The 12,361-nt window shown below is 38.8% G+C and overlaps 1 protein-coding gene across 1 annotated transcript in view; it reads left to right on the top strand.

The window, feature by feature from the left end:
• Nucleotides 1-494: 494 nt before the first annotated feature.
• PCGF6 (polycomb group ring finger 6) overlaps nucleotides 495-12,361 on the top strand; it is a gene marked incomplete at its 5' end in the record, with an annotated part of 19,771 nt that continues 7,904 nt past the window's right edge. Inside the window, 6 exons of the mRNA XM_010158762.1 lie at nucleotides 495-591; nucleotides 1,257-1,312; nucleotides 2,078-2,137; nucleotides 2,774-2,882; nucleotides 6,181-6,208; nucleotides 9,477-9,575. Coding sequence (XP_010157064.1) covers nucleotides 495-591; nucleotides 1,257-1,312; nucleotides 2,078-2,137; nucleotides 2,774-2,882; nucleotides 6,181-6,208; nucleotides 9,477-9,575 — 449 coding nt within the window. The remainder of the gene's footprint in view (nucleotides 592-1,256; nucleotides 1,313-2,077; nucleotides 2,138-2,773; nucleotides 2,883-6,180; nucleotides 6,209-9,476; nucleotides 9,576-12,361) is intronic.

Genomic DNA, 12,361 nt, shown 5'->3' with positions numbered 1-12,361 from the left:
CCCTAACCATTCTGTGATATGGAGCTGATTCAATAGTTAGTAAATTACGTATTCCAGATATTTCCACTCATCAGCTTTCCTTCCAAATTTTTAATGTATATGTAATGTACAATGAAAATGGCAGAATTAAAATTTCTTACCTTGCTTTTTCTCCTGAAACTGTTTGTAGGGTGCTTTTCAGCAAACCTTTTGTCTGCACCAGTCTGTATTCTGTTGTCTTAGCTCTGCACTTGTTCTAGGTAATACAATTAAAACATTGAACACCTAGCTGAGTTTTAAATTCATAGGAATAATACTAATTCAATATTCAGGAGTGTTGTATCCTGTACAGGCAGAGACCTGCTGTTTACCTGAGCTCAAAAGTTGAAATACTTGCTTCATTCTGCTGCTGAAAAATTTTGTTTGACAAGTCTGGGTGTAACTGCTCCTCTTGCTTAAACAGATGGTATTGTATAATGGACATGTGGCCTTTACGTGGTTTCTTTTCTTTACAGTTTGCAAAAGCTGCATAGTGAGACACTTCTACTATAGCAACAGATGTCCAAAATGCAATATTGTTGTACATCAGACACAGCCCCTTTATAATATCAGGTAATAAGTTCGTGCCGGTTTTGTAGGTATATTTTTTTAAAAAAAGCTGCTTGCTTTTAAATGTGTTGGTTTACAGTCTTGTAGTGCTTTCCTGCCGGTTTTGTAGGTATATTTTTTTTTTCAAGTTTTGCTGCTTGCTTTTAAATGTGTTGGAAAGCACTACAAGACTGTAAACTTATTTCAGATGAAGGAACAGTTTGTCATCTTTGTTTATGAAAGCTTTGTCTCAATAGTGGAGATCAAAATATTCAATTTCTTGGTTTATCTGGTTTGTATCCCTTTCTAGGGTTTGTTACCCTCCTCCCTGGGTAATGGTTTTATGGTTTTGCTCAGTATTAAAGGTGATATGAGATCTTAACTATTTGCTTAGATTTCCTTTTAGACAAAGCTGTGTTGGCATGGTATACTTACGAACTCGGAAAATTGAGGTTTGGTTTCTCAGGCTGTTCATAAGTTCTTGGAAGGTGGTGCTTTTAACTTTACATGGCTGTTTCTGTTGAAGCTCTGCTGTCAGGACATGACTTTAGGCAGATAAGGAGTAGCTGCTCTGTCACTCTTCTCTTTATGTATGTCATATTTCAACAGTGTATTCACACCTCTGTTACAATTTAATGAAAACCATCCTGTATTGCACCAAAGACATTTTCTTTTTTTCTCTTTAATAGACTGGATCGGCAACTGCAAGATATAGTCTATAAATTAGTTGTCAATTTGGAGGAAAGTAAGTCCTTTTATTTTATTACCGTTTAGAGACTGAGGAGACTGAAGAGAAAGCAGAGTAATTCAAAGGCCCATTTTTACTCTGGACTCTTTAATAGTTTTGTAACATTTGGTTGTAGATCTCAGTGAATCGGCTGTGCCAACTGGCATCTTTCTGGCTGCAAAATGCTATTACGGTAGTGGTACATACCCTTTCTCATGAAACACAGGGATCGCTGTATCCAGATAACATTTCACAGTTATGCCTCAGTTTTATAGAAGTACAGAAAATATTGTTCCATCTAATAAGTTCACTTGCTTCAGTTTAAAAAAAAGTTACTAAGACTGATTTCTCTCAAATGCTTTTGTTTTTTTCCTTTACTGCCAATTTGTTTTTCTGCTTTTAGTTGTGTTCACTGTCACGTGTCATTTACATGGGGAGCCAATGAACCTGCACAGTTCTGGGTGGCCTGAGAGAAATGGGCACACCTAGTGGCTACGTGTGGACTGTAGGTGGTAGAAAAATAGTCATGACAGCCAGAAGGATGCTAGTTCTTTCAGTTATTTCAGTATGATAAATGTCCAGTTTCTCTGATTTCTTCCCAGTTTTTACTAACAAGCTCTTAGTCTGGGTATCTTAAGTGTCCCAGCCTCATGGAATACTAGTGATGGTGAAGGTCTGTAGGAACTTGGAAAGATTTTACTGCTCTGAACGTTGGAAACTATATGGATAGTCTCAGCATCTGAAATAACACTCCAATCTGTTCTGTATTGTGGGTTTTTTCAGGAGAGAAAAAACAAATGCATGACTTCTATAAAGAAAGAGGATTAGAAGTGCCCAAACCAGGTGAGCCGTAGTCACTTTAGAGGACACTGTTAAGGAAATACTTACTATACCATTTATTCTTAAGGACTTTCCTTGAAATATTAGCCCACAGCTGGAGATGTGTAGTATTGGAAATATGGGATTCTTGGCTGTCTGATCACTGTAACTTGTCACAGTTCTCAGATTACAAAACCTGATGGAACTGACAGCACTTAAACTCAGTTTAAAGTAGACAACTAGTATTCCTTAACAGTTGGATTTTTTTAAAAAACAGACTTTGCCTACAACAAGGGAATATATATAAAATGTGCGTTAATTTTCTTTTTGGCCCTTTAATACACAACAGACGTTACAAAGAAGTGAAAATAAGAACTTCAAAGTCTGTTGACAGATGAGGGATGATTCTAATTATTTTTTGTCTTACTGTGAAATAAGCAGCTCTGTGGAGAAGTGCCACACTGGAAGTTAATAAAATGCTGCTTGAGATACACAGCATGAAATATATAAGGAGCTGAGTTAGGGGGAAAAAAAAAAAAAAAATTAATTGCATGGTCTTTATTTCCTTATGAGCTCATCGGTTTTGCTTGGTGTATGTTAGCATCTTATGCTGCTTTTATTTCAAGTTGTGTTTGCATTTTGGCTATTTGAATTTTTCAGCTGTCCCACAGCCAGTTCCAGTGAGCAGAGGAAGACCTCGGAAAGTTCTGGGCTCCATGTTCCGGATCCCACCAGAACTTGACATCTCCATACTTCTGGAGTTCATTGGGTGAGTTGTGGGCAAATGTGGGAGCAAGCAGGTGACATGAGGGTGCTGCTTATGTGTGTTGGAGCATTACCTGGCTCTTCGTTTTCGTTGAATGTGCATTTCCTTCACCTCAAATAGCAATGGGGAGCTGGGTTTAACTTAGTGCAATAGTGAAGCAAACTGTGCATAGCTAGATGATGCAGATAAGTGTGTGAGGTGTCTTCCTATGAAAATAGCTTCTCAAAAAATGTGGGTTTAAAATTCACGTGTGTTTGGTTTATTTTTAACGAAGTAGTGTAGTATCAGTGAACCGAATGATGAAACACTGGTCCCTTAATCCCTGTAGGTGGCAGCACCATTAATGCTGACTGTGCCAGGGCTTGCTCATGTAACTTGGGTGCTGCAACGACAACCTGGGCAGCTAGAGTAGTTCCCCTGAGTGTTATAGGTGGGGCTAATAATGTGGTCTACTAAGTCAGCCTGAAAGTTTCCCAGGCTTTAATGAATTATGTTGAAGCTTTTGTATCACCTTTAGCCACAGATGGTGGGGTTAAAATCTAGCCCAAACACGCGAGTTTTTTAGGAACACAAGAGGGAGAAGTTGTATTGCTTTGGTCATATTCAGATTTATATTTTAGTGACTGAGAGAGGATAATTGAGAAAGGATTGAAAGCTGTAACTACTCTGCTAGCACCACGCAGTGCAGAACCTCAATTGTAGGGGGAACCAACGTGACTCTGATGCAGCTCTTACCCTCTACCCAGACTGTGCCTGCTTTTGGCCTGAATTTGTCTGAGCAAAATGTTCAGTAAACTCCAGTACCTATTCATAGCAAATTATTACACAAATGATGTAGAATCAAGCCCTCAGAAGTTGGGAAATTCTGGTAACAAAGCATACTGTCTTGTGTACAAAAGGTGAGGTTGAATCATCATGTCCTAGTCTTATATGCTACGTCCAGTGTCTCCACTGTGTCTTCCTTTATTCAGAGTACAGAACAAATCTTGCCTACGGGTAACTTCTGGTCAGGTGGGGGGGGTGTGTGTGTGTGTTTGGTTTTATTTTTGTGTTGCCCATCATGTGGCTTCTGTATTTCTTTAAATGGATGAGGAGTGGGACTGAGGGAAGAAAAGATGTCTTAGGGCTAATCCTCTAGGGAACAATGCCTGACTGTGCTATAGAACGTCCTAGTGAATCCACATACCTGAATTAATTTCAGTGTTTATTTTCTTTAAGCCTGACTTGCAGAAGTGCTGGATGCTCACAAGCACAGCTGAAAGCAGTGGGAGTCATGACTAAAACTGTAGTATCAAGTGTTCTGCAGACAAACACAGTCTTGGATGTCCCAAATTGGGCACTTGCAGGTTTTGGTCACCTTTCAACACAGTCTGTCTCAGATTCCTCTTTTTAAGTAAGATATTACATAGCCATTCTGCTGAGTAGGATGGTATGGAAATAACATTCATGTGTTAAAGGAATGAGACTGAGGAAACTAATGCTTTTACATTACGAGCAGGTTTGTCATAAATAAAGCCAAGAGCTGTGGGTTGAACGGGAGAGGAAAGCAAAGACATATAGCTGTTCAGCCTGTGACCACTGTGTATTGCATGCTTGAAACTATATTTAATTACAATTTTTAATTGTACTTATAAAGGGTTTTTCCCTTTGAATGTGGTATAAAACACGTGATGCTTTAGTACAGGGTCCCAGTGAGCTGGTGCTCAGGCATGCTTTTTACTCCATTGGGTAAAACGTAATTAAATGGATAAATACAGACATAAGGTAAAATTCTGTGATGAAAATCATGGTGGAAAAGATTAAAATATAATGGTATTTACCCTTCATTTATGTTGAGTTAGGAATATTAGGAAATTATGCAGTTATTTTATTGCCTTGGGTGACTATCTCATTAAGTTACCACCTAGAAATGAATGTGAGGGATGTCCATGCTGGGACCCGTGCTGGGGATCAGCCACTGCTGTACTGGGTTGGCAGGTGGCAGAGTGAAGGGTCATAGGAGCATGCTTTTATTCTGACAGCCCCTGTCTTTCTCAGTGATCATTTACACTTTAAAATGACTTTAAAAACAGGAATTAGAATTTAGTTACAAGGACATCCCTTTCAGGTTGGAACACTTGGTGGCTCTATAGGAAAGGTTCATTAGATTGTCTGGGCTGCAGAATTAGATACAGCGTGAGCTCACTGTAGTGAAAGGACTTTGGTTTAGATCTCTACTGTGAAAGTCTCCTGGTCACTAGCCCACCCCCCTGTGATTCTCAGCAGGCACATTTTTCTCTTCAGAGCAAGAGGAAGATGTCAGACAAGTTAGGCCTCAGGTTTCTTAGTAACTTTAGATTTCATTTCAGTGGTAGAATTTGATGATAGTTTTACTTAACCCTGGGACCTGGTGCGTATTTAGAGGTGGATGCTCAACTGCAGGAGCTTGAAGTGCCATGCGGATGTGTGGTCTGCAGAAGCTTGCTGTATCAGATGGGCAGTAGAAATGTAGTTGATGTATAGTGATGTTTGATTTTTGTCCTCTCCAGTGTAATGAAATACTGCATTTTTTCCTCTCTCATATGATCATACTTGCTAATGTGATGCAGGAATAGTGAAATGTCATGAACTGGGCTAAAGTAAGTGAGAAATTTACACGTTGTGCTACAGTCGGGAGGTGTGGAGTATAGATCACACACTCAGGCTGTGCACATCAATGAACCTTTCCTGAAGCCAGCTGGGAATTTGGTCATTTGCCACCTTTGCGTTTATTTCATCTTCCAGAGAGGCACCTGCTGCTTTCCTGAGTTCCTAGATAGCATTAGCGTTAATCCTGTGATAGAAATAGTCATGAAGGCAAACAACTGGCCTAGAAAGCCTCTTTGGCTGGGTGTGTTCTGTCAGCAGCTTCTTAGGTATTGTCTGTTAAAGTTCTGAATACCAGAGATGATGAAATATGGATGTTTAAGCAGCATTAGTACGCAACCTATTCCTGTGAAAATGAATTTTATGTTTAAAAATGCCTTTCGACTGTGTTGTTTGGTTTTCCATTTCAAGTAGACAAACCTTAAAATCATAAATAGCTGAATTCTGAAGAAAAATGGAGTGGCAAGTGAAGGGTAGAAGAAAAAGATATATAAGTTCAATCTACTGTTATTTCCTGTAGTAGAGTTTAGTGAAAGGAAAAGCCTGGTTTGGAAAAAAAGCTTGATATGCCAGACTACAAAATCCATAAGTCACTATTATAATAAAGAACTTGAGGGTGTTAATAACTGTTAACCTTAGCAATATTGATTGTGTTTACTCTTCTCTTGTTTTTCAGAGCTAACGAAGGCACAGGGAATTTTAAGGTGCAGATGTGATTTGAATTTTTCTCTTATGATTTACTTCAGAAATATGTATAGCCTGAATATATTTCATTTAGCTTGGTTTTCTTACACTGAACTTTCATCAGCATAGTCCAAACCAACCTGGGAATACAGTGTACTTTCAAACCTGTTATTGTATAGCGTCACAGAATAGGAAAAGAATACTTCTGAGGCTACACTGAAGTTCCGGTGGAAGAATGGGAATGATACTGATGAACCTTCACCTAGGCAATTTTAGCTTCTTATTCTTGCATCTCTCTCACCAAAAGGTGCACTATTGTGGTTTTCTTGTTGGCATCCTAAACAAAGATGTAGCCATGTCTAAAATACTGGGTTTGAAGTAGATTCTCGAATTGTGGTGGAAAGCTTGCATAGGTCATTCAGAGGAAGTGTAGCCTGAGGTGTAACAATAGTACAGCAAATTGGTATGTGCTTAAACATTAAAAAAAAATTGCACAAATTGGCTAGACGGCACAATGCACTTCCTTAGCCAGCAGAAAACCTACCCTTTTCTCCAGCCCTTCCCTAACAACATTTGGTGTCTGAACTGTGGCTGTTCTGCTAAACAAGAAACAACATTCCCAAACCTTGCTAAAGAACACGGCTGCTCTTACAGTGCACGTCTTATTGGCTGCTTTTGTACAGATTCATGGTGGAACTGCACGTTGTTTGCTGCCCTCATGATTTCATGTGCCTTAGTTAGAGATGCTCAGAGTATCATTCCTCTGTTTTGGCTAAATGTTTAGAAAACAAGACAAAGGCAAGAATGAGATATAATTTAAAATTACACAGTATTGTTGCATTTAATGTGTCACTGTATTAGAACTGTAAGACTCAAAGATCAAATGGCACAGAATAATAGGTTGTAAGAGACACCTAACTGGTACAGTTAGCAGCAAAATTTCACTGTTGAAAATGTAAGGGAAAAAAACACGTTAGGAACTTAAATATTAATTGTCCTGATTGTACCATTTTACTAATTTCCTTCATGTTTCCAGGCGAGTTGTTTTCAAATCCATGGATTTTCAGGCACAAACCTGAACTGTTGGATATGATTGCAGTTATTCATGCTATTTGTAATAGTAACTACACTCGCTGTGGCAGAGCTTAGGCTATTTCAAACTCTACAGTGCAGAAATAACTCTAAGTTTTACAAAGAGTTGAAATGTGAGTACAGTTTCATAAATCAACATTGATCTGTAGAAGGGGAGCAGTGTTCCTAAAGATGTCTGCAATTGATTTTCTTCATCTGTTACACCCCCTGCACCTACCCAGCGTTTTTTCTCCTTGTTTACCTTTACATTTCACACTGCTTCTTTTTCGTTTTCTTGCCCTTGTATCACCTCCCATCCTTCCTGTCTCATATTTGCCCTTCTTTCTGCTTAGTTTTTTATCATGATCATTTTGGGCTACACCAGAATGACTGTAGGGCAGTTCAACCATTTTATTAACGTACATGTTCTGATAGCAAAATGTGTGTCAGACACTTATTTCCTCTGAAATGTGACAGTCTGATGTGAGTAGTTTTGCCTTCTAAAAAATACTTGGCTCACACATCATTCAGAAGTGTTTGTGACTCAGGAAAGGGATATTTCTGTGTATTTTTTCCCTTTTAAGCCATAAATATTCCTACTCACTTTAACTGTAGTGCTCTGAGGATGTTGCCCATGAATGACTGCTCACCATTGCTCACAGTGAATAGTTCTGTGCTGCAAGTAAGCCTGCTATCCATAGACTAAAGTCTGTGTGCACATTTAGACTTCTGTGTAAGTTTTAAGAAATACCACATCTTAACGGGTATTTTCCTGCAGTATTTTCAAATCCTTGCTGTATGATAACTCCCTGCTTCTCTCTCTCTCTTCTTCTCTGTCTTTATTCTTCACTACACTTTTATCTTCATGCTTTTTTGTTCCTCCTCATGACCAAGAGGTTTATTTATCAACCTTCCGAATCCCCCTTTCATACCCACTTCTCGCAAAACGTACCTTGATACACTTACAGCATTGCTCTGTCTTCAATTGCTTCTTTATCTGTCTTATTTTTCTGAACTAACGTTGAACTTCATAGATGAAGGTTTTTCAACCTAGTTTTAGTAGGGATGGGGGGAAAGCATAGGTTGCAAGGTCCGTGGCCATAAACTGTGATTTATACATGCAGCAAACATAAATGTAGCATCATCAGGCTTGCAGCAGCATGGTTCACTAGATCAGGTCTGCCCAGCATTTCAAGCTCTTATACATGAATAAATCAAACTATTGTTCCAAAACCACAGTTTTCATGGATACGTATTTAAATTCATGATTGAGTTCAGGGGTAGTCCATGACCCTCTCTGACCCTTCTTTCAACCTGAAAGAATATGATGAATCTGGATAGTAAATAACAGCTGTTCGGAAGTCAATATAAAAATCCAATTAATTGACACAAAAGGTAATCAATTTATCACACTGAATGCAGTCATCTGCTCTGCCTTTGTGCCTCTTCACCCACACCACCAGCCAGCTGCTTAAAATTGTATCCATAGAGAAGCCCCTGAAATATTTTGAGGCTGACATAGTAAATGTCTTGTTGGTGCAGTCCTTGCTGTGAAAGTATTTAGAAATCATACAAAAAGATTGCAGACCAGTCTTCCCCTTGTGTTCTGCGTAGAAATATATTTTAATTGATTCTGGAATTTCGTGGACTATTAAGTTGGTTCCAGCCCAATCCGTAGTACTTTTAGAATGCTAAAGGACTTAAGCTCTTTGCATTATAAAATGACATGGTTTAATTATGCAAAGCATGTTTGTTACACAATCCTTATTTCAGAGAAACAAGGAAACTTTAGAAAATAGTTTATGTACTTCTGATGACTAAATGCCTTTGGGGGGAGAAATTCTTAAAATGCTGTGTAGTAACTAATTTCTATGCAGAATTAATAGCAAGTATCATTTTCTGATACTTCATTAGTGAAATAGGACTGAAGTCAGTAGTTGGTTATGTTTAAATGTTGTTTTAAACTGCAGGAAGCTTGCTCCTGGAGTCTTAATACATATATATTTAGTCCCTTACCTATGAGGTAATCTAGAAGTAGATCAGAGAAGGGTCCAAAAATCTAAGATGTCTTGCTCTGATAGTGGGCTTTCACTTGGGTTTGGGGTTTACAAGGGATGATGGCTGAAAATACGTGTTGTCTTAAAATCTTATATTCTTGTGTTAGGCACAACCATTGCCTAGTTCTAATCTCTTGGACTCTTCTGTGCATTTTTGCAGCCTTTGGAAAAGAAGTTTGTGCGTGTTTCAGGGGACGCAACGATTGGGCATGTGGAGAAATTCCTCAGAAGAAAAATGGATCTGGAGCCTACTTGTCAGGTATGCCACTTGCGGTGACACTTCTAAGTTCACTGGGATCAGCATAATGCCTGCGCTTCAGATGGAACATTTCCATCGTTCCTTAGAGTCTAGAAGTAATGTTAGTTTTTTTAATGCAGTAAGAATTAAGGAATGAAATGCTTCAAGTGTTGTGATCCGCCAGGAATAACTCTCCCAACTCATTTGCAACATGTTTAAATTTTCTTTGTAATACTTTATTATTTGTATAGAATTTCTACAGTGCCATGTAAGATTTCAGCGGATGACATTCAAACCCAAAAGATACTGCTGTTTCAAAGGTAAATCTGAGTACATAGACAGGAAAGTGTGTGAGTGTGGGAGGATATGAAGGCAGAGGCAGGTAGGAGCTGAGTAACAGTAAAACTTAACTGAATATTGAAGAAGCAAACTGGGGCTAGGAACAAATGATACTGCGGATGGTGCCATGTAAGATTTCAGCGGATGACATTCAAACCCAAAAGATACTGCTGTTTCAAAGGTAAATCTGAGTACATAGACAGGAAAGTGTGTGAGTGTGGGAGGATATGAAGGCAGAGGCAGGTAGGAGCTGAGTAACAGTAAAACTTAACTGAATATTGAAGAAGCAAACTGGGGCTAGGAACAAATGATACTGCGGATGGATATGTTGAAAGGCAGGAATGAATGCAGATGTAGGCACATGCCTCCAAATAAGAATTCAAAGGAGCAGAATATGATAGAAAAGTATTTAACTTCATATTTTTCAACCATTTTGATAGGAATCGCATCGTGTCAAAACCAGTTTTCAGCTCTTCAGCCTATTTTGGCAACCATTCCATTGAGAAGGTGCAGGAGTTCCATAATGTGTAAATGATTCTTAAAGCCGTCGGTTATCGGTAAATCTGATACTGATGTGAATAGGCAAATGGTAGAAGTTAAGTGCTGGCTTTGGAGTTAAGGCTGTGTTTTCATACAGCAGTAATTGTCTGAGGCATTACAGCATGTCTGTGTGCCGCAGTAATAAGTACTTATTCATGCCACTTACATTTTCAGTGGTATGGGAGCAAATCAGGTATAAATTATTCATCATTCTGAGGAAGTAATGTATTTTCATTTGCTTCAGGGAGAGTCTGTAGCCTTCAGCTTGTGGTGACTTGATATTCTGAACAAATAAGAGTATCCTCAAAATGAGGCTAGAGAAACTTCTTGCATTGAGTTGTTTGAGGGAATGGAATTTGTTTGGTTGGGTTTTCTTAAGCAGGACATCAGAATCTGAGTTTTCAGGAACATAGAGCATCTGTAATGGAAACTGCAGTTACACATCTTTCAAAATAAAGCCAGGCCTCTGTGTTGGATGTCTTTCAGATTTTTTTCAATCTTGAGTTCATCTGATAGTGAAAAGTTGAGAATTTTTCCCCTATTAGTTACCTTCTGCTTGGACTTCTACGATTCACTGTAGAGGGTAAATGTTACTGTGTCTCAAAAGCTGGTGATTTCATAGACTTCCTTCAAGAATTTGAGTGGAATATTAGTTAATAGTTGCCCTTCTTCATTGACCTGCACAAATGGATTGGTTTGAGGTTAATGAAAATGAAATAAACCACCTGTTTCATGTGTGATAATATATATAAAAGTTTAAAAATCTGGTTTGAAGCCACTGCCTTTTTTCTTTTTTCCTAGTGTTAGGTCTCAAGTTATTTTCAGACTTCTGTATTTGAGTTTGAAAATGGAGTACGATTCAAATTTCCTAGTTTATCTGAAAGGTTGAGGCTTCATTTATATTTATCTACCACTTGAGGTGACAGGCTTTTTTTACTCCCTCTGGTGCTTTGTTTTATCTCCATGCTTTGGGCAGCGATGAATTTTCTGCATGCGTTTGCTGATATTCCTAATTAGAAGGTCTCTCCTGAATATTCTTGCTGGAATTTGGGGGGAGGGGGGTGAAAATTCTTGAGCCACTGGAATTGCTAGTAACAGCTAAGTAGGTAGCATCTAATTTGAGCTAAATACAGCCTATGGTGTTAGGAATCTGCTAGGTATTTGGCTTCAACCTCTGATACACACCTGTATAGTTTGTGCTCTGCGCAAGAGTAGGGAGAAAATGAGTTTTCTTTAGTGTTCTTTCCTCTGAGGTCATCCTGCAGCAGCATTTATCCCTTCTTCCCATTCATTCTGTAAGCACAGAGGGAGACTGCTGAGATACTTGTGGCTTGGCTGGTCTGAATGCGTTAATGCAGCTTGTGGAATAGAAATGTTCTGTAATCAGATGCGCGTTTCCACAAGTGAGTGTAAGCTGCAGCGTGGGGAAAGACAGGAAGAAAGTCTGTGGGGGAGGGGGCTGTTTCTTTGTGCTGTTTCTTTGTGCCAGGCTTGGGCGCTGGAACTGAAGCATCTGATACCTTTGAAAAGTAAATAGCAACAAGAGGAAGTGGACAGCTTTGCCAGCTTTTTGAGTAACTAGCCCAAATACATGTATCAATCTCTTAAAACTTTGTTTCCCTTGTCCTTGCCTGGATGGTAAGGGTTGGCATAGAAACTACTGATTGAGGTCTAGTGCTTTCTGGGCTAAATTCCCTCTTGGGATCAGTCTTATGGGGGATGTTCTTTACAGGAAAGTTTTTCTTCCATTTTTCTCTCGTACTTGCTGAGTATTGATTTATAATTGTCTATTATTGTGGTTTTTGGGGAAATAGCTCTAATAGTGAACATGTCACCTAATGAAAATAAATGGCATAATAGGAGAGCTGCTGTATTTTAATAAGAATTTTAACAGAAGTGACTGAGTACTCAGCAGCTACACCTTCATG

Source organism: Eurypyga helias, unplaced genomic scaffold (genome assembly GCF_000690775.1).
Source record: "Eurypyga helias isolate BGI_N326 unplaced genomic scaffold, ASM69077v1 scaffold7619, whole genome shotgun sequence".
Lineage (NCBI taxonomy): Eukaryota > Metazoa > Chordata > Aves > Eurypygiformes > Eurypygidae > Eurypyga > Eurypyga helias.
This window is presented reverse-complemented; position numbering and strand designations above follow the sequence as displayed.